Genomic DNA, 27,868 nt, shown 5'->3' with positions numbered 1-27,868 from the left:
AACAATGAAGACGTGTGTACTTAGACTGAGTTCATTTAAATTCTTTTAAACTTAAATATCTTTCATACCATTGATCAATACTGAAACAAAGCTCGACCGGAACCTAATTTAAGCTATGGCGTCATATATTATTTTTCGCTTCCACAACCACATTAATATTTTTGCCACAATTCTCATTATTTTCTGTAGTACATATTCAAAAAAGTTCATATCACATTTCTAACGCCCTATAATATATTAAATAATTCCATAAATGCGCCTGGCGACCTGACCTTACAGTTATGATCAATTCATCACTTGTCATAACAGGAACATATATTTATTTAGTTGCTTAAAATTAAACTTAGTTGGCACTATGAACTTGTTACTTTAACAGGTCAATTACTCAAGGAAATAAACACTACTTTAACAATTCAAGAAGGACTATTTGCAATTGCGGTTACTTTAAAAGGTTTGTTATTTTAGGTTTATTTAAATAATATAACGTTATTTCGACATATTACTGTGTGTTTTACTAAATTTTAAGTGATAAGACCAACGAAATAGTAGTTATTTTTTTCTAGGGATTTGTATGAAAATTTTCACTGTTAATGGGTTTCTGTGAAATACTTTTACTTACCATTGAAATACATCCCTATGTCACTCATTGTGCAGGAACCTATATATTTCTGAAAAAATATCTCCATTGTAAAATTGTCTTTAATTATCTCCCTTTGTTACATTTAAGAGTACACTACCACTAGAAAACCTTCTGCTTTAACGGAAAAAGACATAATAGTTACTTAATGAATTACTGACACCTACCCAGAAAGAAAAATGCCAATGCATATGCTGTATCCTACCATATGTTATAAGAACCTTGGTTCTTACATATAGCTAGTGGTGGCCTATGGTATAACAAGAACAGTGGCATTTTGTTTCTGGTCTGGTGCCAGTGTACTGAATGCACAGGTATCTGACGAAGAAAACCTTTTTAAGAATAACAACAATCAGGCAATATAGTACAGTGCGACGTAGACTCTCTTGAAATTCGAGTCGACCTCTGCCATAGATAGCAAGACAAACATGTATTAGACAGGCTAGTCATACTAGAGATTTCAAATTAAATCAGTAGGATTGCTTCACATATGTTATCTTGATTGCTTGAACATGCACCAGTTAGGTCAACTTTGTGACTTTCTTCTCTCTATTTACTACCGTTTGGTAGCTTTAAGTTGCGGTAGAACATCCTTACATCATATACATTAGACAACATCTAAACATTATCATATTTATATGTGCTAGCATTTTCCTTTTTTTTTTCATTTTTGATGTAGTTTCTCATGATGTTGTTCAGTTGTTTTCACTTCTCCCTGTAGTTTATCTTAGTTTACGCTATATGAAACACTCATAACATATTGTTTTTTTTTATTATTTGCGTTACACACAGTAAGATATAATTTTGCAGTTAGATGTATAGGCCGGTTATAATACTAGACAAGATGTCTTTACCTCAGATTAATTCCAACATGAAGTTTTAGTGCTGATTTATAATCTTCAGTTAAGTATACAATACAGGGGAAAAGTCCTCAAAATAAATCCAAGCCAAACTCTGAAAATATTATATTTAAGGGCAACTTCCTTTAGATTTTAATTTCACAAAATGTTGCAAATTTATCTACAATGAAATAAATTAAAAATATAAGTAGATCTCTCTATCATTTCTTTATTCACATGCATGCATTGCACAACAAAGCATTTCAAAAAGCATGAATAATTGTCGTAAATGTTTATGAATTGCGAGCAAATATTAATATCAAGTACCCCACCCATCTTAAGTAACATTGCGAATACATATTTGTTTCGCGAATCCCCTATGAATGCGTTGTTCTTGCCGACGAGTCTGTTTTAGAAATTTGTATGTATCATTTTGTTAGAAACTCTGTCCTGAATTTTGACACTTATGTTCTGAACGCTTTTTGACAAAGATGGTAAAATACTAAAGGTAGGCTATCAGTAAGTGCTGGAGATCTTAAAATTACATTTTTACTGATATTCAAGGAACATCGTTATGCTTTATTTTACTAGTAAAAGAACAATACAGCATATGGTCCACAGTAACGGCCGCAATAAGTATTATATGCATGTAGACGTTACTTAGGAATTCCAGATGCAATATCTCAAAAATGTGCTTTGATATTTTTGAGGACTTTTTTTTCTATGTATATTTCCTTACATACTTCTTATTCCACACCAAAAAGTTTAAGTTGGAATTAGTTCAACCCCAAAAGTTTAAATGACCAGCATATTAAGCGTACAATTCGGTCATCAAATAATTTTATTCTGCCCTTTTTAACAAAGCAAGCTTCCGTTGACATTTACAAACCCGACAAGTTATGAAAATGCTAACGGTGTCACTGAGCCAGTTGATATCAATCAACCGCGAATTGTGTTTATACTATTAGGTCATGCTAAACATGTCTTTTACATAGGCCTACATATAAGAATGTGTGCCACAACGCTTTTCCTACATCTCGTAAAACAAAAAAAAAAAAAAAAATTCACTTTCTTAATAGAAATACCCTTGAGACAAATCAAATGATGTTATTTTTGTATTTTTGGTATGACGTTAAACACATCAAATGACTCTGATCCTGTGTCAACAATTCTATATTGCACTGACTATTTTGATAATAAATGAACAGAAAATGAGTTCATTTTTCATAAATTAGCATTAAGATAAAAGAAAACATCATTATAAATAAGGGAGAACATTCTGATAATTTAGCATTTGTGAAATATTGAATTGTCTCCCTTATCGATGACTTGCTGAAATATCGCCATGCTCATTTTTAGTTTTGCCTGTTATGTGCACTTATAATAATGTTACTATATGAAATGTATCAAAACATATGTTTTTGATAAAACTGTGATGTATTTCTACAAATCAAAGTACATATGCGATACCTTTATCGGTAAAACATTTACAAGACCAGAGAATGGGTCCAAACATGAGTATTTCCACCGTTATGTTTTTTTTTGCACTTGAAAATCTATGTGTTTTAAACATTGTGTGTTGAATAGATAAGGAGTTACTGTAAGCTATGCATCATATACGTCAAACAATGATTGATTAGAAATTATTTTGCCGCATGTTTTATTGAAAAACCAGACAACTGTTGGCGGAACAAAGACATTTTAGTTAAGTCTGTGGTTTGTTATGCATTTTCTATTTTTACCATATGCATAACTTTTATATTAAAGAGAAAGTATGTGAATAGAATTATTCATCTTTACAAGTGGTTTTTAAATGTGTCTATTCATAATTTTCTTTTTGAACTTGGCTTTTCAAGACCACTGAAACACTGTAGTGTCCGTGACACAATGTAAGCAAATCCATAACTTTTGAATGCCGAGTATCAGAAGAAGCTGTGTTACACCTCAAAATGGTAGCAACGCATTTTGGTAGTGACTATCAAATTGAGTTGCTACCATTTTGAAGCGCAACAAAGCTGGTTTTGAAACTCAGAAGTGTACTGTGTCCCAGTCATACTAGAAATGATACTGGTGTAAGGACAATGCAAACTGGTCAATCAGAAGTATGATAATGATGCATTACAATAAGTTACAGAAGTTTGTCTATGTATGATATATCACTTGATTTGCTATTGATCGGTTGTGATACTCTCTCTCTCTCTCTCTCTCTCTCTCTTGAGGAAAACTCGTATATCTTCCAAATAGTGCATCGTTTTTGAAGAGTTCAAAACGCTTTTAAGAAAACTGTATACTTTATTATTATATGAGTATGAATGTCCACGCCCACTGTAAATAATCCTTACTTTCAGTAATTATTGACAACCGTTTTTTTTTTGTTTTGTTTAAATTATACAATGCATACTTTTGATTTTGTAACTACATATATTTTCTTGCAGTTGCCCTTGATTTGTTAATTTTCTGGGAGTGGATTTCAATAATGTTGATATAATTTGTGCCCAATCCCATTGTATATATTAAATGCAATAAAGTATTATTAAACCTATAATAAGTCAGCAACTGAACCTCTGGTTCCCTAGGCTATATAAGATAGGGGATGTGGAAGTTTGCTGAATGTTTGAGAAGTTGATGAGGCCGCCTGATGGCTCAGCCGATAAACCAAGCGGAATGGTTTTTTGAGGCCTTAGATTTCAGTATTGTTTTCGTTGGTTGTTATTCTCAGCGTGTGTCATTTTGTGCCGAACACATGACCATGGTTGTATATTGTGCTTTGAGATTCAATTTGTTCACTTCTCAACTGGGAGGACAATTTTCAAAATATCAGATGAGTATTTCATAATATAACACATCAATATAAAACTAAGAATTTGTGTAAACAGACTGGTTTATCAGTCTGTGACTCATCGGAATAACACCACAAGGCCTTATGTTCAAGCCCCAGTTTGGCTGCACTTTGTTTTTATCACTTAGACTTTATTTTAGAAAAATAGCTATCTTAATTAGGAATGTAACACACCAGACCGGTGCATAGATTTAGCGATTGCTACGCTTTTGACTTGTGTAGAGTGTCCGCTTTGTGTGCAGGAGGTCGAGGGTTCGATTTTTATTCTAAGTATTTGTGTAAGGACAAGTTGAAACAAGTGTATATAACATTAATTTGAAGTAACAGTAAAGAATCTTGGATATGAACGAGGAATTGAAAATTTGCAACGAGTGGCAAGATGTTGAAATGCATGACAAGAAAGGAGGAAGTCGCTTTTTTGTAAAACAAAACAAAAAAGAAATACTTTAAATTTGAAAAACAAAGCTATAACATTCTCTTACCTGGTAGTTATCTTCCTTTCTTACTTTAAAAGGTTAAGTAACAACTATAATATTGGAATAATTTTCGGATGAAGAGTCTAATATCTTTCGAAAATTATAAGTAGGCCTACATTAAACATTATTTTTAAGATAATTCATGCAGTGAGTAATTTTTAAGAACAATTCTTGATTTTAAATGCGGACATTGAAGTGGGGAGGGGTGCTGATTCCTAGTTTTTATCAGAAAGCACAACTGAAAGGTCATTACTTATCTATGTCTTATTTATAGATTGTGTACGTGTGTAAACAGTTTTACAGATCAAAACTTCGGATATTCTAGCCCTTACCCTGCTAAATTTCTACCATGAACTTGTCCAGCTTTCAGTCTGGACAGTACCATTAACAGTTAAAAGGGGTGCTTACTAAAACTATACATACTGAATAGCGAACAGTGCAGATCTTGATCAGACTGCACGGATGTGCAGGCTCATCATGATCTACACTGGTCGCAAAGACAGAATCAATCGTGTCCAGCACGATAAGGATTAGAATTCTAACATTCTCGCATACCAGAGATCTACCATGGTTCCCCGGTAGAACCATTTCGAGCATCTGATGAATAAGAATGGAATTGTAACAGTGGTTTATCAGATTTTTACACAGAAAAAGTATGTTAGTGATACAATGTTGAAATGTCAACAGAATTACATTGTGCAAAGGCACCATTTCATTTATTTTACGTCTTTTAAAAGTTGACCAACACTTTCAATGGTCTGTAGTTAAAAAAAAACAACATTAATTTTACTAGTACAATATAAATGTTGTAAAGTAATGCATTTCATTCGTTTATTAATTACTTCCCTTTCAAATGATAAAATATTTCATTATATTTTTATTTCTTCTAGAATTACCAATTTAAAAGAAAAAAAATCGCGTTAAATCTGTAAAATATAGATATTAAAATGTATTAGCATTTTTAAGCATTCACCAGACATTTTAAACTAGATACAATTGTACAGGTCTCTTCTTGAATTATATGGTGTACAGTTTTGATTGATAGACATCAGAATTATGTCCCCTTACTTTATAGAAGATCTTGTATTTGTTGTTTCTTAATGTGAAACAGTTATGCTTATTTTTGTTACTTCCTAAATTGGTTTTGGACCATAATTTGAATAAAATGATAACATAGCATCGCTCGATTTTGTTGTAATTGTTCCATGTTATCTATAACTTACTTTTTAAAACATTTTTTTTGCTTTCAAAAATGTACCATTTATAATATGAAATATATTTTCAGGGATATCGGGAGGGTGTGTGTGTGTGTGGGGGGGGGGGGGGGGGGGGGGGGGGCTTAAGAATTTTTTGTTAAGCGTATAATGGCGGCAATCTGTATATCTTTAGGTTAGTCGACTGGTTAAAATGAATTTTTTTTTATTTTACAGGCTTCACTCATGCGATCCTACTTGAGTACAATCATTGTACTTGTACAAACGTGTAGCGGACAACAAACCTTTGGACCTCATGAGTATGGATTTAGCTCTCCCGAGCTGCTAGGATTTAGGTCTCCCGAAAGTATATTGAGATTTCCGGAACTTGGACCCAGGACTTTCGATGCTGAATTTATTCCTCCCAATCATGAACTCAGGACTTATGATATTGGATTTAGGCCTTCCCACCACGGATTACATTCTTCCTATCTGGGACCTTTGCCTCGTCACACTGGATATAATACACCATATCAACCTCATTTAGGATCAGGTAGTACTTAAGACACTGTTTTACTTATTTTATGTTGTGGTGTTTCAAAGTACATACGCAATTGAAATATATCTCCAAAAGTGTTTCTCACAATAAATTTTGTGATAAGGCATCGCATTTGTCAGTTTGATATGCACAGCAAATTTCTTTAACTGTTCTGTAGATAAACAGAATGTAACACAGTAACCATTGATTAGAATATATCTTCTATCATTTTAGGTTACAATGTCCAAAGAGAATTTGGTGGCGGGAGAATGGCAGATTCGGTATTTTTGGGCAGGACTCTTCCGTACGGCCAGAGGTATGATATTGGTGGCCCATTGTATGATTTAAGGCCTCAGCAGACTAATACTGGTAATACATTAGACGGGGGACTGCAAGAAGCCAGACCTACCCGAGTCAGACAAGATTCACGCCGAACAACACGAAGGCGGCGGCCAAGAACACAAGGAACTAGAAGACAAAGACCAGGTAGTCAGACGCGAGGTAGAGAGAGACCCGGTTCAAGAAGGCGGACTGTAATCCGGCTTGGGGAAGTTGCTGCTCGAGGTGGAGAAAATGGATTTCCATTCATGGGTGGTTTTTGTCCTGGTGAGCCTTGCGGAGACGGAGGGAGGTCGGCTGGTTTAGAAAATGGAATTGGCATCGGGAGTTTAGAAGAATTTAAAAACCGAAGGCGAACAGGGAGAAATAAGGATTTGAGACTGTATGAAATGTTTATTACTAGAAGACCTTCAGTGCAGCGAAACTGATTTAAAGATAATGTGATAATGAAATGTAAATCGATAAGTCGTCTAAAATACAAGATTGACTATCACCATTAAAATGTCAAACTACCGTAGCAGTTACTGACTTTAATAAGCCGGTGCTTGTGTCATTTTGTACAGCGACCAATGAGAACACTGACGTAGTTTTTGCGTATTTTACCTTTATGTGTGAGTGTCCCTTGATGTATCCGACTTTCAACGAATTCCATATGTACTTTTTTACAGTTGTATTATGCTTACAAACTCTGAAATAACCACCAAGAGTGCTCAGCTCATTGGAGGTATAGTTCTGGAATTACACATAAGTCCTATGTGTCGTCAATGAAAAATATTTCATGATGACACATAGGACACCATGATTCTCAAATCTCTTTATGAAAGTTACAGTGAATATATATCTACAGGACAAAAAAAGAAGACGAGGCAATTAATATTTCTTCAATAATTGAAAAACATAAAGCGTCTGTCTATGTTTAAATTCATTTAAGGTATTGGGCCCATAATAGAGTACCTCCTTTTTGAAGAGTATTCAATTCCTACCATAAACCTACATTGACTGCAATTTTCAGTGGGGCGTAGGTTCAAGCCCCACTGGGACTAAACATTTTTTTTCCATATTTTCCTTTTTTTCTAGTAAGTTTTTTACTTCTTTCAAGGCTTATTATGGATGTATTGTACAAAAGTGGAAAAGTTTCATTTTATAAGCGATGTTTTGCTGTTCAAAGTGAATTTACCTCTGAATCAGGAGGGGTAGCGTTAGACATCTTTAAAAATACTGAGTTAATGTGGTAAAAGTTCTCTATTTTGTCTTCATTCTTTAGATTACATATTGTGGAAGAAATGCAGGTAGGTTTTACTTCTGCCCCAAGGTTATTTTAGAATGAAGTGAACAAAATTCAAAACAGACCCACTAGATTCGACCTAAATTTTTCAATGTTGGAGTTAGAATTCTGACTCATTAAATCTGTTTACTTGAGGCACCCTAGAAAAAATTATATTTACAGTTTTATTTTGTGTTTTATAATTGTTTAACAATAGTTTGATGTTTCTTTTATCAAAATTAATGCTGTAATAAATTCTCTGCAAACGTTATAGATAGTGACCATCACATTTAAATTTGTCTCTACTTGAGCTTGAGGAAATTCTATAAATTATACAAAATTTACACACAAAAAAAACACGGCACGGTAAAAGTTGTTTAAAATTTGCAACACAGTGTGAAACATGGTCAACTTTAAGAATATACCAAGCAAATGCCATTTTTTAAACATTACTATTAGGGGTCCAATACCTTAACGCGTACATGCTTCACAGTTAGACTACTACGATTTAGCGCAGAATAAATCATAATGATTAATATTTGTTCTGATTCATGAATACTTAAATTTTGTAAAAATGTAAAAAGGTATGTTTTTGCTTTTCGTTTTTGGTACAAGTATACAAATTTTAAGAAGAGAGTTTCAGATAAGCTAATAACTTCCTACTCAGTGCCTTTTTAATATATGTACATATAGTAAATAAATTTTGATTAATAAATATTGTTTAAACCAAACTTTAAATGCAAACCAAAGGTGACTAACACATTTCGTTAATAAAGAAACATGCCTTAAATGTACATGAGTAATAAAGCAGGATTTTATGCACTTAAAGGTTGATGTTTTCTGTGTTTTTATATTAATTATGAAGGATGTGTAAAAGCAATATTATGTTATGTATTGAATTTTAAATCAATGCGACACATCTAATAAGGAAAATTATCTCTGTTCACAGTCTTACAGAAATGATACAGATGCTTGTTGGTCATGAAATAAATGTTTCAAATTCGTTTCTTTAATATTATACAGATCCATTAAGACGAAGTTATATAGTGAAGATGAGCCATTGATTGAGATGAATGAAACTAATTCTAGCATATCAATGGATATATTATACTTTAAGGTTACTTTGGTTGGAATGTAACATTGTCGCTAGCACATCAAAGCAGAAATTAAAAGCAATTCAGTAATTCAAATTTCGTGTGGTATAACTCAAGTCTCTCGCAAAATATATTGCACAAACTTTGACAAACACTTCCATGTCCGATAAGGTTATATGTCTGGTGCAACATGTCGAAGCATTTGAAATTGAAGCTCTAAGCTGACCTTGAACTATGACATACAGTTGCGGGTCGTGTGTCCGACACGCCTATTAATCAAGTTGATTTTTTTTATTTGAAAACACGACAATAAATGATGACGTTATGGCATTTCACAAGATTTATCTGCTACTTTTTTGGTGATAACATTGTATTTTGACGTACAGTATTTGGTCTTATGTTGGATACATCTACTGATTATGGAGAACATTGTAATAAGTTGAATAAGAAAAACAACACTGTATGATGAAATTAAAGCCAGGACAAGATGTACATGACCACTATTTGACATTTGGCCTGTTAGTGTGACCTTGAACTTTCATATGTCATGGGTCTTGTTTGTGACACACTATCTATCATGGTGAAAATTTGTTTCAAGTTATTAAAAATTATCATAACTAATAATAAAGTAATATAGAAGCCCATTTGGACTTTTGATCTCTGCCTATGAACTTAAACTCATGGGTCTAGTATGCACCATGGCTATTTATCTTGTTGAACATTTGAACAATATTATATGAAAATACGATAATTACTGGTAAAGTTGTGGCACAGACAAGCTATAAGTAAACACATTTTGACATTTGACTTCTAAGTGTGATCTTGAATTTTGCCATACAGCCATCATGGGTCTTGTGTGTGTTACGTCTATTTATCATGAAAATATATGACAATACGACAATGACTGATACCTATGATGACGCTTATGGTCCTTTATCCTCACTGCAATTTTAAGATATTTTTATCAGATTTATTATGCAAGATTAAATTGAAAAGAATAATATATATTGTTGACCATCTTACATAAAGTGTTCTTTGTTAGTGCGGCCGCTGGCACAGCCAAACTCATTCCATTGTATTTAATATTTTCGTAATGCGTAGGGTGGTATTTTCAAAACATTCAAATGAAAAATATTCCTAATGGATGCATAACATCAAATTTGGAATATCAAAGACCCTGAAGCCCGATGCAAAAGAATCTTTATCCTATTTTCTTTTTTAATGTGAATGTATTGTTGATGCAGTAAGTATGTGTTATTTTTACGTATTTGGACGCCTATTGGAGTCAATGAAATATAAAAAAAATAAACCATAAAATTAAGATAAAGAATAATGATATCGTATTCGTGTATATTCAGCTTAACGTCATCTCTCATTAATTTTATGTTTCATGTTCATAAAAAACTTTTAATGTTATTTTCTATGGTATGTTTGACATATATTTAAATATTTGCAATAACACATGCCTCTGAAATTACTATTGATATCAATTTACTGCAGAAGCTCACAACGTTTCAAAGTGGCGATACAATCTACATAACGAATCTGAAAAACTTTGACCATAATGAATTAGTCCACCGATGAAACGTTATAGTTCTTAAGCGTGTTACATCTTAATGAATCTCAGTCAAGTTAGTTAATTGGCATGGTTTTTGTTACATCAATGATACCAATGATAATATATTATAGGGATGGACCCTAAGGCTGTGTTTTCAACAACAAAAGCTACAAGTTAAAGTGCAAAACTGAAGCGCAACTCACATAATACACTAGCTAGATTTTCACAAAGCACCATCCGGTAAATGCTTTAAATTTCGATAGTGACATCGGTTTCGTTTGTTTAGCTGAATTGTTAAAACAATTTGATTACCATTTCTTTTTAACTAAGACGAACATTTTGCTGATTTTAACGTCTGAATTGTATCAACAGGTGTTTCTGCAACAGCAATTCCGCAAGGTAAATGCGATTCCAAACGCCTCCACTGATATACAAATTATGTATATTTGTAAAAGCTTGTGTATAATTTCTTTGGGACAACGTTTTGCATGGTGTTGGTGTGACCATTAGATAGAATATATATTTTATATCGTTCTGATTTTAAATCCTTGATTCGTTCTTGGAAAACGAATGTTAAAATCTCATACAACCTTTGCATATATTTATACATTTCTTTCTTATAATTGCTGTGATCATACCATACGTGTAAATTATTCAAAGTAAAAATTACCGTTTCTTGTTTCTTGATGAATTTGTTTGAAAGTAAAAGATAATGTTGAGCTTTCTTGTGTATATGATAATCCATAGATCATGAAGAAGACTATATTTTGTCTATGCATATCTTGCCCAGATAAATAAATAGTCCTAGAAAAGTTATCTTTCACTAGCTTCACATTTCAAAGTAGGACAACTTATTTTGGATTAATTAAATACTGCATTTCAGAATGAAAAATGAAGTTAAATCATTATAATGTATTATAATTAATGCACTCTTCAACAGTGCAATTTGAATTTATATGTACTATGTCAATATGTTACACATGATTGTTTGTGTCCCCCCCACCCACCCCATGAGTGGTGGGGGCATATAGATTTGGTGCATTTTTACCTTGTGACTCGCCTAACTCAAAAAGTAAATAAAAAAGTTAATGAAAACTTGCATGAGTCTTTATCATGATATAAACTTGGGCATCTCTTATTTTTTGGCTGGCTCCGCCCCCTATTTTTAAAGTTATGGCCCCTGAAATAGTCAAAAATACACATTAACGTGCCTAGCTCAAAAAATATTTGATGTAAATTCATGAAATTTTGCATGACGTTAATCTTGTTATGGACCTTGAAATAGCCAAAATAGTGGATTTTTTGTTTGTGATGCTCATAACTCAAAAAGTATATGGCCTAGAATAATGAATCCTTTTTATAAAATGTTTGTTGAGGCTATACACACCTTAGGACTGCAAACATTTGAATTATTGCTCCTTATTTGTGACAAATGTACCAGTGGGGCACACCCTGTGTCCTACAGACACATTCTAGTTGGCATTTGTTATTTTTCACTTGGCGATACAGTCATTGAACAATTCAAGCTTTTATATAATGCACCTTAATTGATTGATCTGTTATTAGTTTACTGCATTGTTTTTTCAAAACTAGAAAACCTGAGAATAGGTGTAGAACTGTTCTAATACACTGTTACATATAAATAATAAATAAACTGTTCTAATACATATAAAGTTTGATGTTAAAATCCCGTTATAGAAAACACACTAGTTTTGCAAAAGACAATTAAGTGTTTTATTTACAGTAAAATCATTATAATAATACACCAGTAAAGAAATGAACATGTATAAATATTCAGTGTATGTCTGAAGCATATAAATAGAATCATATCTAAACATGTTATCATGAAAGAAACTCATATACAAGTTAAATCAAAGCAAAAGTTCCTTCTAGGGCATATCTATATAAATATAAAATGATCATCTTGTAAAATTTTGGTTGCAATGTCTGTTTTATACTGCTAAAAAATTTCAAGTAAGTATTTACGCTAGTTATTTAACATAAATTGTTAAATCCAACAACAAATTAAATCTGTTACCACTTTCAGTAGAGTAAATAAGGCAATAAGACATAGACCCGGTCAATCCATTACGATCTGATGCTTGGATTTGTTGCGCATAATTAGAGGGTCGCAATGGGGTTTGTTTTCATATATTAACTATGCATTTCAAGGTAACGGTAATATTTAGTTGTTTACATTTAAATTTGCTGATATATGTCTATCTGGTCGACTGAATGTATGTTATGTTCTTCAAGAATGGAGGAAATAATATCCTCAGGTTTAGTAATATGTAATCCACGGAACGCGTTCAGTCAGAGTCGCCTACATTAGGAAAGAATAGTCTAACGTCAGGTCACGGAGTTTTATTGGCCAGCTTGTAATGACAACAGCTTTCGGTATCAGTAGCTCAGTAAAGTGTGACTTATTTAACTATAATATTCCTTCTCAAGAGAAGGAATAATAAAGCTTTCAGTAGATAATAAATTCGGCATATTCGGATAATAATAACTGCAGGCCAAAACTATCTGTAATATTCCCATGGTCTACCATTGTAGTGAAAGCCAAACTACATTGGTAAAATAAAAATATCCGTTTAACTATACTTCCGTAGTAAACTCTGAATTAAAAACACGCCTCTGTAAGAACAATTATTGTAAGAACAGTAACACCGTTATTTAGTATGCGTATGTCTTTTTACAAATTAAATTAACCTTTGGGGATAGGTAAATACTGCTAGCGCAATAAAAATGCCCGGAATCTTCTTTAACATATCTTCATGCCAATCTGAAAAATTTAAAATTTAAAATAAAGTTAACTCATTATTATTGTGACAGTATGCCAAGAAGAGAGAGCATAGTATGAAGATACATTCAGTAGAGAGAGCGTTGGTTTACGGATCGCGGGGTCGTGAGTTCGATCCTCGGGCAGGGCGTATGTTCTCCGTGACGATTTGATAAAAGACATTGTGTCTGAAATCATTCATCCTCCGCCTCTGATAATTCATGTGGGGAAGTTGACAGTTACTTGCGGAGAACAGGTTTGTACTGGTACAGAATCCAGGAACACGGGTTAGGTTAACTGCCCGCCGTTACATGAAATACGGCGTTAAACCCAAAACAAGCAAACAATTTGTTTGCAGTATATCGTGATTCAAATACGAATGAGATCATGCTATGCATTTTATCAATAAATCTAAATATGCTATGCACGTTTAATTTTCTAATAAAAAATGCACTCTCCATATAAATTTGTGACTTGGATGGCCAAAGGCTATGGAAATTACAGATATACATGTAAATTAAATTTTTGAATTGTCATCCTTTAGTTTTAAAATATCAATATTTCGACAGAGCTTAGCTGTTATAACTATTTTCAGTGTAAATATTATTTCTTGTCATCAGAATCCTGAAAACTATAAAAATGTTTCTGTCCAACAGAGTTCGTTTTTCATGTCGATACAAAGAAGTGTGAGGGATGCTTCGATTCTTTCACCGCTAGGTGTTGTTAATATGTCTGTTTTCTTTGGGACCACGGATTCTATTCAATACACCTTTTTGTACTAGAGTTTTCGCTTAAAGCGGTGCAAAGGGGTGTAAGGCATATTGCAAATTTCATTTCTACTCTTGATAAGACTCACCAAAAACCCATGTCTGCTACAGTAAAAAACGATAAAATATCTGATTATTATTCAATTTTGATAACGCAAAACAACTGTTACATTCTTAATTTAATTCACAGAGTTGTGAAGGTATTGTGTCAATAAAATTCATGCACTTTAGTTGCCACACAGTCTTTTGGACACCCGGAATTGATCTACTTATAATGTGACTTTTAATTTTAGGACCGTCACGGCTTAATGTTTTTATTTCAGAATTTTATCACTGACATACAAATGTATTTCAACTAAATAAAATGAGCATTAAATGATATATCCAACTTTAATTTAAAACAAATATCAACATTTTTTTTTTGTTTCAGGGACAAAATTTCATAATTTTTTGTGTGATTGGTCACAGACAATTATACAGAAGTATTTGAAGGCTGATCATGGTAAATGAATAGGAAATATCTAAATGGAATGCAACAGCTTGTCATAGGCTACGGACAAAGAAAATTCTGTCGTATATAGAAAACCCAACTCTTTATCTCCACCAAACTCCAAACTTTCCCACTAGGTGAACATCTGTCACACGGTTTGATAAAAAAGACGATATGATATAAAGATTTTACGGCACTCACAAGGCCTACGAAAGGTAACAAAGTCTTTAAGAATAGATTTTAGAAGCATAGACCGCTGTAATAAAAAAATAAAGTCAATGAAATGCAACATCTTTATAAAATGAAGATTTTTTTAACCAAAATAATGCAACAGTTAAACTTGAAAGCACGTTTTAAGCAACAAAGTCTGTTGTTCTATTATGTAATTGAACTATTTAAAAAGATCATACACAGGAGGCAACATAGCAAATTGATTGCAGACTATGTTTGGTTTCATATGTTCATGAGAAATTAAGAAAAATGCAACACCAAGATGGCCTCTAGCAGTTGTTTAAACTTGAAGACATAACAATATTACTTGAATAAAGTGCATATATACATATGTAACAATTATACATGTAAAATCGTTTATAAAGGCTGATAACAGCAAGACACATGTTTGATAAAGTTTCTACAGAAGGAACGATCGATTATTGATTAAGACAAATTCGAATCGTCGCCTAGTACAATACATCTACTATACATAAAAAGGATCGATGTACATGTATCTTACAGTATTTTTTTACACCAGTGTTGTGAAGAAAAAGCTTAAAGTAGCGATAGACTGATTTCCCAAAGGGTTTGATTGATAGGCTGCCTAAATGGAGGGTACTTTTGTGCACTATTTTAGAAGAGGATTTAGATGATAACGGTAAGCACATTTTCCCAAATATTCTTCGTCGTTTTTATAATTTTAAATATATTTAAAATACGTTGTGTTTTCAATTTTAAACAAATGTTTCTATAGTGTATTCAATATTATGTTACTGTCAAAACTGTGGGGCTTTTATTAACCCATGTTGGATATAAATATTATTTGTACTCACATTAACACAATTTTACTTGTTAATAATCAGCTACGCGAGGGTTGTATCATTAAATCGTAGACATTTGGTATGACAAGTAAATAATTTTCTTGCATACCAGACGGGGATTTCCGGTATTTTTAACGGTGCTGGAAAAATCCATCTTACCCCGGGTGTAAGGTGACTCTCGTGCTGTAAATGAACGTATTACGAACTTCATATATGTAGAAGATTTATGCAGTAATTTATATTTTGTTTAAAAAACGGAATAAAAATTCAATACCTTGACAGTTCCTATTGGTTCCTGATAGCAAATTTCTCTATTCAAATCATGTCATTTTATCAAAAATTCATAACGTTACGCTGCAACTGATAAAACAAAACCGGAACTAAACATTGTTATTTGTTTTGAAACGTCATGACGTCTTTCCTGTTTACGGACGTTGGTTTCCCGTGTTTTGTTTAAATACACTGCTATAAGAAGTAATTCTAAAAAGAAAGCCGTTCGGTTGATTTTATTTTTATTATTATTTCTTGAAATCGGTATGCAAGAAAAAGATTCTGTCACTGGTTATATGTGCAGATGGAAATATCCGGCTCTCGGGTAACTGTTTAGGCGGTAACTCGGCAGGGAGCCTCGTTACCGCCTAAACAGTTACCCTCGAGGCCGGATATTCCCATCTGCACCTACAACCAGTGAAAGAATCTTATAATTTATTCACCAGCTTTTCATTTAAAACAGCGTTTAGGAATATACACAGAAAGTTACAGTATATGTATTTAAGAACTTTAATTTGAGAATAAAGTTTAAAGACAGCACATAACGGTGATCGACGCACGTCATAACGTCATCACCGTCAGTAGAGTAATGTTCATTCTTTCTCAACATATTAATTCACATGCATGCTCTATTACTTTCGATGACCAGCGAAACTATCCTGCAGATATACGTGTCATAACTTTAATAGAGTATTGTTCATTTTTTCTCAATATATTCCCCTGCATGTTCAATAACATTCGATGACCAACGAAACTATCATGCAGATAAACGTGCCATTGACAAATCCGGTCTGCAAATAGTCACTGTGTAGTTGTACAGTATTTTTTTCTCGCAGTTGCCTTTTAAGACGTCAAGTTTATTCCGCATAGTGCTATGAATTTGTATATTTCATTTGGAGTACCTGCATACTGCTTTTAAGTGCCTGCTTATCATTCCGATGCCTCTAAACAAGTTGCGACGTCTTCAGAATTTACGTAGAACCTTTTCCGTATTCTTAAGAGAATACGATGATTCTAGCGCGTCGCGCCATCTTTCGACGTCGCTGTTTTACAACCTGAATTTGATACACTTATATGCATGAAAAAGAGTACCGTTCAAGAAGTAATTGGTTGAAATTTAGCGGTGTGTTGTCAGAATAATTTACGCCAGTACATGGGTACATGACCGTTTAACCAATATATAGACAATCTGCTTTGTTATTACAGCTTGAATGCGCATCACAATTCTTAAACTGTCCATCAACAGTCATTAGTATTGGCAGTTATATTGTAAAAAAAGGATTTTGACAACCATATTAAACGTAAATGGGCAGTATCGAGGCCTTGTGCAGAAGAAAATTAGAAGGCGCAAATATTTCGTGAAAGATTTTCTGTAATATTGCAAGGTTGTTTTGGCACTAATGATACTGTGCAAATTTTCATTGCTAGTCACTCTACTGTCAACATGTCCATAACGGCTAAAGGAGATGACCGCAAGTTCCTGTGAAAATGTATTGAGTTATGCAGAGATTCAGGTTGGTTAACTCATAGTTCGTCAAGCAACATAGCATACAAATATTTGTTTCCTCCAGAAACACTTTTATGGAATACTACCTAGTTTTCGTTTTCGTTTATATTCAGCCAGTGCCAGAAAGAAACACTTCTTACTCGTATCAAAACAGCGATTATAAATGTTTGGTAAAATGACTGTGCAGTTTGTTGCAAAGAAAAAATGTCAATATCAGTGAGTCAATTGACCGTGATTATCTGGGTCGTGCCGCTCGCCAGTTTCTACCCTCAATAAAACTCAAAGGCATACTTTGTCAAGTTTTTATAGAAATCATCTCTAGTTTTTTGGGGGTTTTTTTGGTAATGGACAAACTATATGTTTGTATGAAATACTTACTGTCTGATTTAAAACAAAAAAAATTTCTTCACAGTGTCTACAATTTCTTGGACTTCTCTCGCATGCATTTTTCTATGGAACAGAATTAATTCTCGCATCTATTACGCCATTAATTTCCCTATATATATTATTAGGAAAGCATTTATAGCACACGGATACCCAACTATGTGATCTAAGGATCTAAGGACACAGAAGCGTGTGTCCTGTGGGTAGTGACACTTTGATAACAGAATATATGTGCTACTAATGTTGTGGACTGGAAAAGAAAGAAAAGTCAATGTACATATGTATGTCACTTTTGAATGATTAAATGTTGTGTTGTGTTTTAGACAAAGGTTTTACAAGTTATTTTTATATATATGTAACAGTTTTAGATCAGCCATGAAAATGACCTGTAAATGTATTATTGACAAATAATCTGTGGGATCGTGAATACTTCTGCCTAATTACTTCAGTATCCATCCACTCATACAAAATTTATAGACTGGACAAAAAATTATGTTCAGTCATATACTTATAAGTGTGACTGATCATTACGATGAATGTTTGTTCCGAGCTATTCGAATATCCATTTTTACATAAAACTTTATAGAGGATTCAAGTAAAATGACCTTAAATCTCTCACTTCTAAGCATTGCATTGACCTTTTAGCTTGAGGTCTGGTTTTTGTACGCTATATCACATAGAAATGGGGATGTTTTCGGTATGTTACTTACATAAGTTATAGACGGGACATGTAAAAAGATGTGAATTTGAACTCTTACTGTTACCTTGACCTTTAAAATAGTAATATGGACCTTTTGCTAAATGTTTGAACCAAGTAATTTGAACATACATGTATGCATATAAACTGCAGATAAAAACGACCTTATATCTTTGACCTCTCAGTGCGATATTGACCTTTGACATAGGGTCAGGAAATTTTGCGTCGGCTTTGTATGCTGGCTGTCTGTGTCAAGCTATTTCAAAACCAGACAATGTACAACATTTATTGACCGGAAACAATTTGCGTACATAAATATACACAGACATGGACTCACGCACGCTCAAACAGTTGCCTAAAATTATTGACAAGGATAAGATTACATAACCCTCTTCCCTGACTTTTAGTGACTGGTGATTAAAAGGCAAAAAGAAAAATGTATTCGTTGTAAATATAAAACGTTTTCTGTCTGTTTTAGGGTCCTGCAATGTTCTAAACTCGTTTTAACCATATTAAGAGCCACTAGATGTCCATGTGCGATTGACAGGGATAGAGATATTGCCACAACTACACTTAAGGACTTTAGATAAGTCTCATCCTCATATGGCAATTATTTCAATCTTGCAAGAATTATTTTTATATTTATATCAGTATTTTTAATCATTAAATCTGACCAGACTTGGTGATAAGTTTTGTTATTATAGAAGCTAACCGTTGTCGGCTGTGCGCAATTATAACAATTAACTGTTATTACATATTGATGTCAATTACAAACTGAGAAACAACATTTTTATCAAAATTTTCCGATTTTTATTAATTCAGAGTTTTATTCATTGGAGTTAGTATTTTGCGTTTGACACCACCACGTTAACGTTTTACAAGTTTTACATAACGTCAGCATCACTTACGTTTGCGTGTTGCAACATAAAAATTCATCCATCATTGAACAACATATCAATTTGTTTATCTTTAACGATGTAACGAGTTAAATGTATATTTCCATCCGTCAACAAACAAATCTCTGTATATCCGGAAAAAAACATAACATAATATTAGGCTTTTTGGTCGGTAGTGTTACGCTTCGTCTATCACAAACACCTTTTTATCGTGCATATTTCATAAATATATACCATACGAAAATCTTCTTTGATCAAATTTTCCAAATGCATAGATTTTGCGGGGTTTTTTTAAGTACTTGATTGGATTTGGTATTAGAAGTCATATCATGATGAAGCACAATTCCGTCAAAATTGTCGTCAGCAAACTGAGTGCAGGCTTCTAGTCGATCCAAAATATGTAACTTTATACATCTGTTTCTTCTTCAGTGTGACAACATGTACTTTGTAAAGTGGAAATAATACTTCCGTTCTTACATCCGATCTCTATCTACATTTTAACTTTTTCAGGACAATGAGGGTTCACATTCTCGTCCTGATACTGGCAACTTATGTTCCAACCTTAGTTCACCTCCAGTCTGAATCGATTCCGGGAATTTCGAGAGGAGGGCCATTGCTGACTGAAACACGTGCAGATTTTCGCAGTAATGGTTCAAGTACAGATGTATCAAGTACTGCAGAAGAAGTCCGACCAATATATTTAGATCCTCGGAGAATAATCGAACATGTATATCCAAGAACTTCTAGACCTGCTGCATCTTACGATAGAAGATATTCGAGGTATTCTGAAGAAGGGAGTCGACCTGGTGTACGTCGATATAGGCCATATTCCCGCCGGAGAAGGCCATATTCAAGGACTTCAGCGTTAGGAAGACGTTATGGTAGGCCACGGGGGCGGCCCTCGGATCGACGAAGAACATACAGACGCAGACTGGGACGAAGAAGGCCTCTGTCCGACCCGTATTATCGAGACTATGACGCACCATATGATGGAAGAAGATCTAGATCTCGTAGAAGATATAGATCAAGACCTCGTTCGTCTCGAAGGCTAGACAGGCGCGAATATTATGCACGATACAGAGATGAAGAATATCGACCAAGAGACAGAGATTACACTGACCCTTCCCCCGACTATCCAGAATATCGGGACAGAAGAGTTGGTAGGGATAGAAGACGTGGTTCTGCTGGATACAGAGAGGATAGACGAAGGAGCACAGGTCGTTCAAGACGTAGGCGAGTTGAATACGATTCTCCGTACGTAGATGAAAGAGTGACAGACCTATATCTGTCAGATGAAACAGATCCGCGCCTTGATTATAGAGACTTGGGACGAGATCGATACGTAGATGACAGGCTAGCAGACGAACGACCGTCTGACAGAACAGTTTATCGATGGTCAGGTCGAGAGTCACGGAATGACTTTCGTGAAGACAGTCTCCCTGATCGTCGTTTGACTGTCTCTTCAAGAATGAGTAGTGTTGATTCTCCTGGGAGTGTTCCAAGTGACAACACAACCCAACTAAAAACTACAGAAAATATAAATCCTCCACAAAGTGATACAAACATACCAGAAGCAAACCTTGAACAAACGCCTTCCGATGCTAATAAAATGAATTTACCTGATGGATTTATAAATAACTCTAAGCCAGATGCAGATGGGTCCAATAAACAGGTTGTTTCCAATTCAGATGTCATTGAATTGCAAGGATCTGATATAACTATGTCTTCAAGCAACCCAGCTGCTGAAACAATTAACGACCAAAAGGAAACACGAATAGTTGGATTATCAAACACATTTTCAAAAGAAAATTTAAATAATACACCACTTGCCGAATTTTCAGCCTCATCCGATAAATTGGTAGTAGATTTAACGCAAGACAACGTAGATCAGAGCACATTGGAGCCACCAACTGTGTCAACCGAAAAACAATATAAAGTAATTTTGGATACATTAAATACCATGGAGAATAGCCAAAATAAATCAAACAGGTATACTAAACCTGCCTATAACGTTAATCCGTCTGCAATTTCATTATCGGCAAACCCAGACATTCAGCCTAAAGATAATTCGAAAACAGATTTGAGTGTCACTTCAGATCAAAAAACAGATGTTATACCTCCTAAAATATCTGATATTGACAAGAGTGGAGCACATCTATCAAACGGCAGTCAAGCCTCACCAGAAATTCTACCGAAAAACAGTGTTCAAATGAACGAGATCTCAATAAACGTTGACAGCACTCCTGCATCTTTGTCTGGGTCGCTGGATGAAAACTCACTATCTGAACAACGTTCTACCAGCCGCAGTTTGCCACCTAGAGATGGACAAGACCCCCCTGTGGCATCTAGGCGCGAACTACCGATAGCAGGAAGTAACACGTCGCCTTCTGAAACATCGATCAGAGATAAAAGCCTACCTCCGTTACGACGCCTTCAACCTCCGATATCATATAGGGACGATTTACCGTTATCAGACAGAGATATTCCACCCCATCTCAGAGATGAAAGAGTATCTTCACGGCGACCCCGTCTCAGACCATCACGAGATCGCGGCGTTTCCTCTTCTGAAAGACCATTTAGAGACGAAAGGTTGCCTCTGAGACGCCGCTTTCCATCATCAAGACGATATGGAGAAGAACCATTTCCGGAAAGATCGCTAAGGGATGAAAGGCCGGTTCCACGACGTAGCCTTTCACCAATAAGGACATACAGAGACGATCGCACGATACCAGAAAGTGCCGATTTACCTTCAGCAAGGCCTGCAGATGCTCCACCTTCTGAAAGACCACTGGAAGATGAACGACTACCTCCACGCCGCCGTCTTCCTCCGCCAAGAAGGCACAGAGACGAACCACCAGTAACGGGGAGTGATGATCCATCTCCTGAAAGACCACTAAGTGATGAACGGCTACCTCCACGCCGCCGCCTGCCTCCACTTAGAAGGTATAGAGACGAACCACCAGTAACAGGTAGTGATGGTCCACCTCCTGAAAGACCACTGAGAGATGAACGGATACCATCTCGCCGGCGCCTCCCTTCACCAAGAACATATAGAGACGATTCACCAGCAACGGGCAGTGATGTTTCACGTCCTGAAAGACCACTAAGAGATGAAGGACTACCTCCACGCCGCCGCCTGCCCCCATCAAGAAGGTATAGGGACGATCCACCAGTAACAAGGACTGATATTCCACCTCGTGAAAGACCTCTCAGAGACGAACGGCCACCTGCACCCCTTCGCCGTCTTCCATCACGAAGATACAGAGACGATCCACCAGGAACGGGGAGTGATGTTCCACCTTATGAAAGACCACGCAGAGATGAACGGCTGCCTCCACGCCGTCGTCGTCCTCCACCAAGAAGGTATAGAGACGAACCACTAGTAACAGTGAGTGATGTGCCCCTTCTTAGAGATGAAAGGCCGCGTCCACGCCGCCGACTTCCGGCGGAAATAGGAAGATCGTACAGAGACGAACCACCAAGACCGGGAAGTGATGCCCCAGCCTCTGAGAGACCACTTGCAGATGGAAGTCTTCCTGGACGATCATCTGCAACTGAACCAGCCCTTTCTGAAAGGCCACTAAGTGATGAGCCACGGCCTCCTAGACGTCTTTCTAGACGCATACTTCCTCCACGCCGTCCGCTACCACCGGAAAGACCATACAGGGACGAGGTGTCACCTAGACGTAGACGCCCATTACGTTCGGACAGCCGATATAGAGAGGAATCTCGAAGACGTCGTCCATTTTCACGAGATAGAAGATACAGAAGTGAACGTACACTACCGCGACGTCGAAGTCGAATACGTGACAGAACGTATAGAGATGATCCACGAGATACAGTAGGGGGACCATACCGCGATGAACCACCAGTTCGTCGCCGGTTTCGCCCGCGTGAACGTCGATATAGACGCATTCTTAGACCACGCGATCGTCCGATAGAGGAGACATCACGTGAAAGTAGTCGCTCATCTCTTGAAGGCAGAGATGGACTACCTAGCAGGGATAGTTCCGCGGTATTAACAGAAGGGCCACCTTCGGCAGATGTAACCCCACCTTCAACTTCAGCACCTCCCGAAGAAAGGACACCCGTAACGCGTACAGTAAGTACTGAAGAGCCACTCCGTCTGGGTGTTGTCCGTGCAAGAGGTGGTGAAAATGGTTATCCAGTGCACGGAGGCTTTTGTCCCGGGGAAACGTGTGCAGATGGTGGTTTAGCAGCCGGAGTTCAATATGGAACTGGAGCTGGAACGTTATCAGCCTTTCTTAGGCGGAGACGAACAGGCACTAACGAAGATATTAGAGAATATGAAAGGAGACATACGTCTGCAAGAACTGTGTAAATGTTACTTTTGGACTGTAATATAGATCGTTCCCTTTGACAGCCAGAGTGTGTTAGAAATTTATTTATCTTCCCTTTAATAATGTGTTTGAAAATAGAAATTAAAGGCTATGTGAATGTTGGGTAAAAATTTAGCAAATTGATGATAAAATCAAAAGATAATTCTTTTTATTGGGTGTCAAATTTCAAAATAATATTTGCGATTCAATCAAATGACTAAATTGCCCTTTTTATGCACCCGGTTTCAATAGTGAAGAACGGTACAATCTTTTTTGAAACAAGTAAATTAAACTGATACAAGCAATAAAACTGCCAAAACTTGTTGTTTGTTTTATTTGTTTATTTAGTGCACAGGACAGTTTTCATTAAGCACTGCCCAAAAAGATTCTTAAAACACCATCAATAACTGGCCGCTTCCATAATATAGCAAATCGGCTTTATTACATTTAACTTATATTTACTAGAATATAGATTCTTTACTCTTACCATATTTAATTGGTGCATTAGAAGTATATTGTTTTCATTCTTACAGTTTCTATGATGTTTTTGTTGGCCCCTATATCTCTTTTATTGAATAAATGCATAGAATGTATTGGATATTTAGTTTGTTTGTTTGTGTTGGGTTTAACGCCGTTTTTCTACAGTATTTCAGTCATGTAACAGTGGGCAGTTTACCTAACCAGTGTTCCTTGATTCTGTACCAGTACAAACCTGTTCTCCGCAAGTAACTGCCAACTTCCCCACATGAATCAGAGGTGGAGGGCAAATCATTTCAGACACAATGTCGTTTATCAAATCGTCATGGAGAGCACACGCCCCGCCCGAGGATCGAACTAACGACGCGGCGATCCGTAGACCAATGCTCTACCTACTGAGCTAAGCGGGCGGGTACTGAGTATTTAATAGCCTCCTACTACTGCCTCACCTTATATTAATCACACGACTCGCATATAGCTGCTAAAAGATATTGAATATTTTAGCGTAGCAAATAATAAAAAAACTATATTGTATAAAAGTAAAAATGGGAAAAACTAGCAAAATATAGTTCGTTTTCTGTGGATTTTGTAGGGCATAATAGGAATAATTAGTTGAAAGTCTAAAGGCAGTAGATTTTCTTTTTGATTTAGGGCATTATCCCAGAAACTTAAACTACAGGATTTTATGGGTTTTTTTTGTTCTAAAATTTGACCTAGTGACGTCGTTTTAACCACAGATGATACAATATCTAAATAGACCTCGATTTTAGTGTTTAATAATTATCTGAGGTTATGTAAAGTATAGCAGACCCTTTTATCTATCGATATAAATATATTTTCCATGTTCAATTTTAAAACTTCAACAATTTGATTTATATTCATAAGTTCTAACATACAACTTATTACAATTTACTTAAAAACGTATGTTCTCAAATGCACACAACGTCACCACACCGAGTTATTTAAATATTAACGTTGTGCCATCTTATACTACAATCTGTTATAACTTTTTTATGCGTTTGACTTTTAATAATTATCATATTTTGACCTTTGTAAAAACACTATTAATAATAATCAATGTAATTGAAATAAAACTGATATTCGTTTTATACGATAAAATAGCGTATGGGAAACGTTTTTCATCATTTGTGACATTTTTACTACAAATCGTATTTCCATTAAAAGATTTTCAACTTAATTTTGTTTTCAATTTTACAAATATATTCATAAACGACAAGAAAACACGTTTCCTAAAATGTACACACAGTTTTGTTTTGCTGAAAAACAAACAAGGGAAATGAGTTAATGCCTATGCAAGATTTTCTTCATTCATATTTTTTTTCAAAATCTCATATATTTTGTTGTAAAGGATTGTCATTTTCTTTCTTTTATTTTGTTACCACTTTTTGAGGTGTTTTCAATTTGTGCATGTGTCAACACCATACATGACTTAAAAAAAGATTTGTTGCCATTTTTACCTTATAAACGCTGATTATTTAGTAGAACTTGCTATTTTCTGATACACTTCTCACCACGGTTAGCTGTTGATGCAAATTCATTAACGTTTTCCCTGAGGTACACGATGGTAAATAAAAAATGCTACAGTTACAGATGTTAATGTTCTGGGAATACATGCCAGACCATACTCAGAACTGTGTGCTGGCATTAATGATAACAAGAGCTCGTAGAACACGAAATATCATCCTTGATGCATTCAGTAACTGCAGAAATTAGATCAAAGCATTCTCTAGATATTTTGTAAAAATGTTTCACTGTTTTGGGTCAATGTTACCTTGACCTTTGACTTACTGACCTCAAATGTATGAGGTGTTGTCTGTTTGTTATAATCAACATTCCTATTATGTGTAGTGATCCTAGGTTTAAGCGTTCGCAAGTTATCGTCCGGAAACAGGTTTACTGTTCCGGGTCACCGTGACCTTGACCTTTGACCTATTAATCTCAAAATTTGCTGGTCATGATCATCCTCCCTATTAAGTTTCATGATCCTAAGCCACAACGTTCTCAAGTTATCGTCCGGAAACGGTTTAACTGTTCCGGGTTACAGTGACCTTGACCTTTGATTTATTGACCTCAAAATCAATAGGGGTCATTTGCTGGTCATACCAACCTCCTTATCAACTTTCATGATCCTAGGCACAAGGGTTCTTGTGTTATGATCCGGAAACCGATTTGTCTACATACCGACCGACCAGTCGTTTATATGTACACAGACATATTTTTTCTGCTCGACGAGAAACTATACACTGTACTCGAGTAGAGATATGCTACATTGGCATTAAAGTTACCAGAACATTATTCCGTGTACTCTTTTGAAATGTTAAAGTGTAAATGTGAAAAATCGTAAAAAATGCACTAAATTTGCACACTTTAGGCAACATTTTTACAATGAAAACATAAAGTAGAAATAAAGAGGCAAATAAACTAAGACAGTGCTGTTTTCTTCACATAAAAATCATTGTCATGACAAAATTCATAAATTTTAACAAAGAAAGCTTTCCATTTGTAAATAAACGGAAATCTGGAAAAAATGGCGGCTTTTTGGGCAGCCATCTTGTAAATCTGGTGATAACCTTTGCTTTGGCACCTAAGAAATAGATTTTCTGAAACTCCCTATAATATGCTGTCAAATGAAATAAAAAGTTTGCTTGAACTAAAAACAAGTAATAAAAGTGCCCTATTTCTTGGACTAAATAAGCTGAGTATCGGAAAGCTGAGATAGAGACTCATACATTGGTAATCTACTGAGACAGTAGCAGAGTTCCGTTCAGCGTTATTGGCTGAGTGCCAAGACATAATAGTTATACCTATATGATAGTTGAATGCATTATATGAAAGCATACCTGCGCTGATCATCAAGGAGTTAAAGCAAACATATTGAGTTGCAGCTTCAATTAAGAAGACATAGGCTAAACAACTATGCTACAAGACCCGTATGTCATTAAATCAAAGACATCATCTGACGGGAACTTAGCAAAAAGCCCAGTCACGTATAGTAACTCTAGCCTTTAGGAATTCGAGCTAAAAGCCATTAACAGTACGTTTTAGCCAGTGATATAGCAACTGGCTATAGCTCTAAATAAATTACCAAGTTTCAACCTCGCGTCGTTTTAGTTTTCCTTTTATTTCTATATGACACAAATATTCTGGCCGTGTAAAAATAGTCCCATATTTATTTTTTATGATCTTGGTATTGTGTGATTGTTTTAGCAACTGAGGACTACTGATTTTAACAAGAAAAATAAGCAGCAATGGATTCTAGAATAATTACGAACTTTATAGATATATTTAGAATCACTCCGCTCTAGGTTTAGGGTCAAACCTTAGGACAAACTTAGTTTTACATAGAATTGTATTGGGAAAACCTTTAAAAATCTTCTTGCCTTGAACCATAATGCACAGAGCTTAGATATTTGGCATGTAGCATTG

The 27,868-nt window shown here is 35.2% G+C and overlaps 2 protein-coding genes across 2 annotated transcripts; both read left to right on the top strand.

The window, feature by feature from the left end:
* The first annotated feature begins 314 nt into the window (after positions 1 to 314).
* Positions 315 to 8,957, top strand: LOC128555675 (uncharacterized). The gene is made up of 3 exons (XM_053538753.1): positions 315 to 451; positions 6,222 to 6,537; positions 6,757 to 8,957. Exons 2-3 carry the CDS (start codon positions 6,231 to 6,233, stop codon positions 7,287 to 7,289), a joined length of 840 nt encoding a protein of 279 aa, XP_053394728.1. The 5' UTR covers positions 315 to 451; positions 6,222 to 6,230; the 3' UTR covers positions 7,290 to 8,957.
* A 6,611-nt stretch (positions 8,958 to 15,568) lies between these two features.
* LOC128555674 (titin-like) lies at positions 15,569 to 24,266 on the top strand. Its single transcript, XM_053538752.1, has 2 exons — positions 15,569 to 15,687; positions 20,115 to 24,266. The coding sequence occupies exon 2, from the start codon at positions 20,119 to 20,121 to the stop codon at positions 23,944 to 23,946; it is 3,828 nt and encodes a 1,275-aa protein (XP_053394727.1). The 5' UTR covers positions 15,569 to 15,687; positions 20,115 to 20,118; the 3' UTR covers positions 23,947 to 24,266.
* The last annotated feature ends 3,602 nt before the right edge of the window (positions 24,267 to 27,868 follow it).

The sequence above is a fragment of the Mercenaria mercenaria genome, chromosome 3 (genome assembly GCF_021730395.1).
Source record: "Mercenaria mercenaria strain notata chromosome 3, MADL_Memer_1, whole genome shotgun sequence".
Classification (NCBI taxonomy): domain Eukaryota; kingdom Metazoa; phylum Mollusca; class Bivalvia; order Venerida; family Veneridae; genus Mercenaria; species Mercenaria mercenaria.
This window is presented reverse-complemented; position numbering and strand designations above follow the sequence as displayed.

What these genes read in the sequence shown, in the direction of transcription:
- LOC128555674 (XM_053538752.1), top strand. Translation starts at nt 20,119, where the DNA reads ATGAGGGTTCACATTCTCGTCCTGATACTGGCAACTTATGTTCCAACC.
- LOC128555675 (XM_053538753.1), top strand. Translation starts at nt 6,231, where the DNA reads ATGCGATCCTACTTGAGTACAATCATTGTACTTGTACAAACGTGTAGC. An exon ending in TCAACCTCATTTAGGATCAG is followed by an intron (nt 6,538 to 6,756) that starts GTAGTACTTAAG and finishes CTATCATTTTAG; the next exon opens with GTTACAATGTCCAAAGAGAA.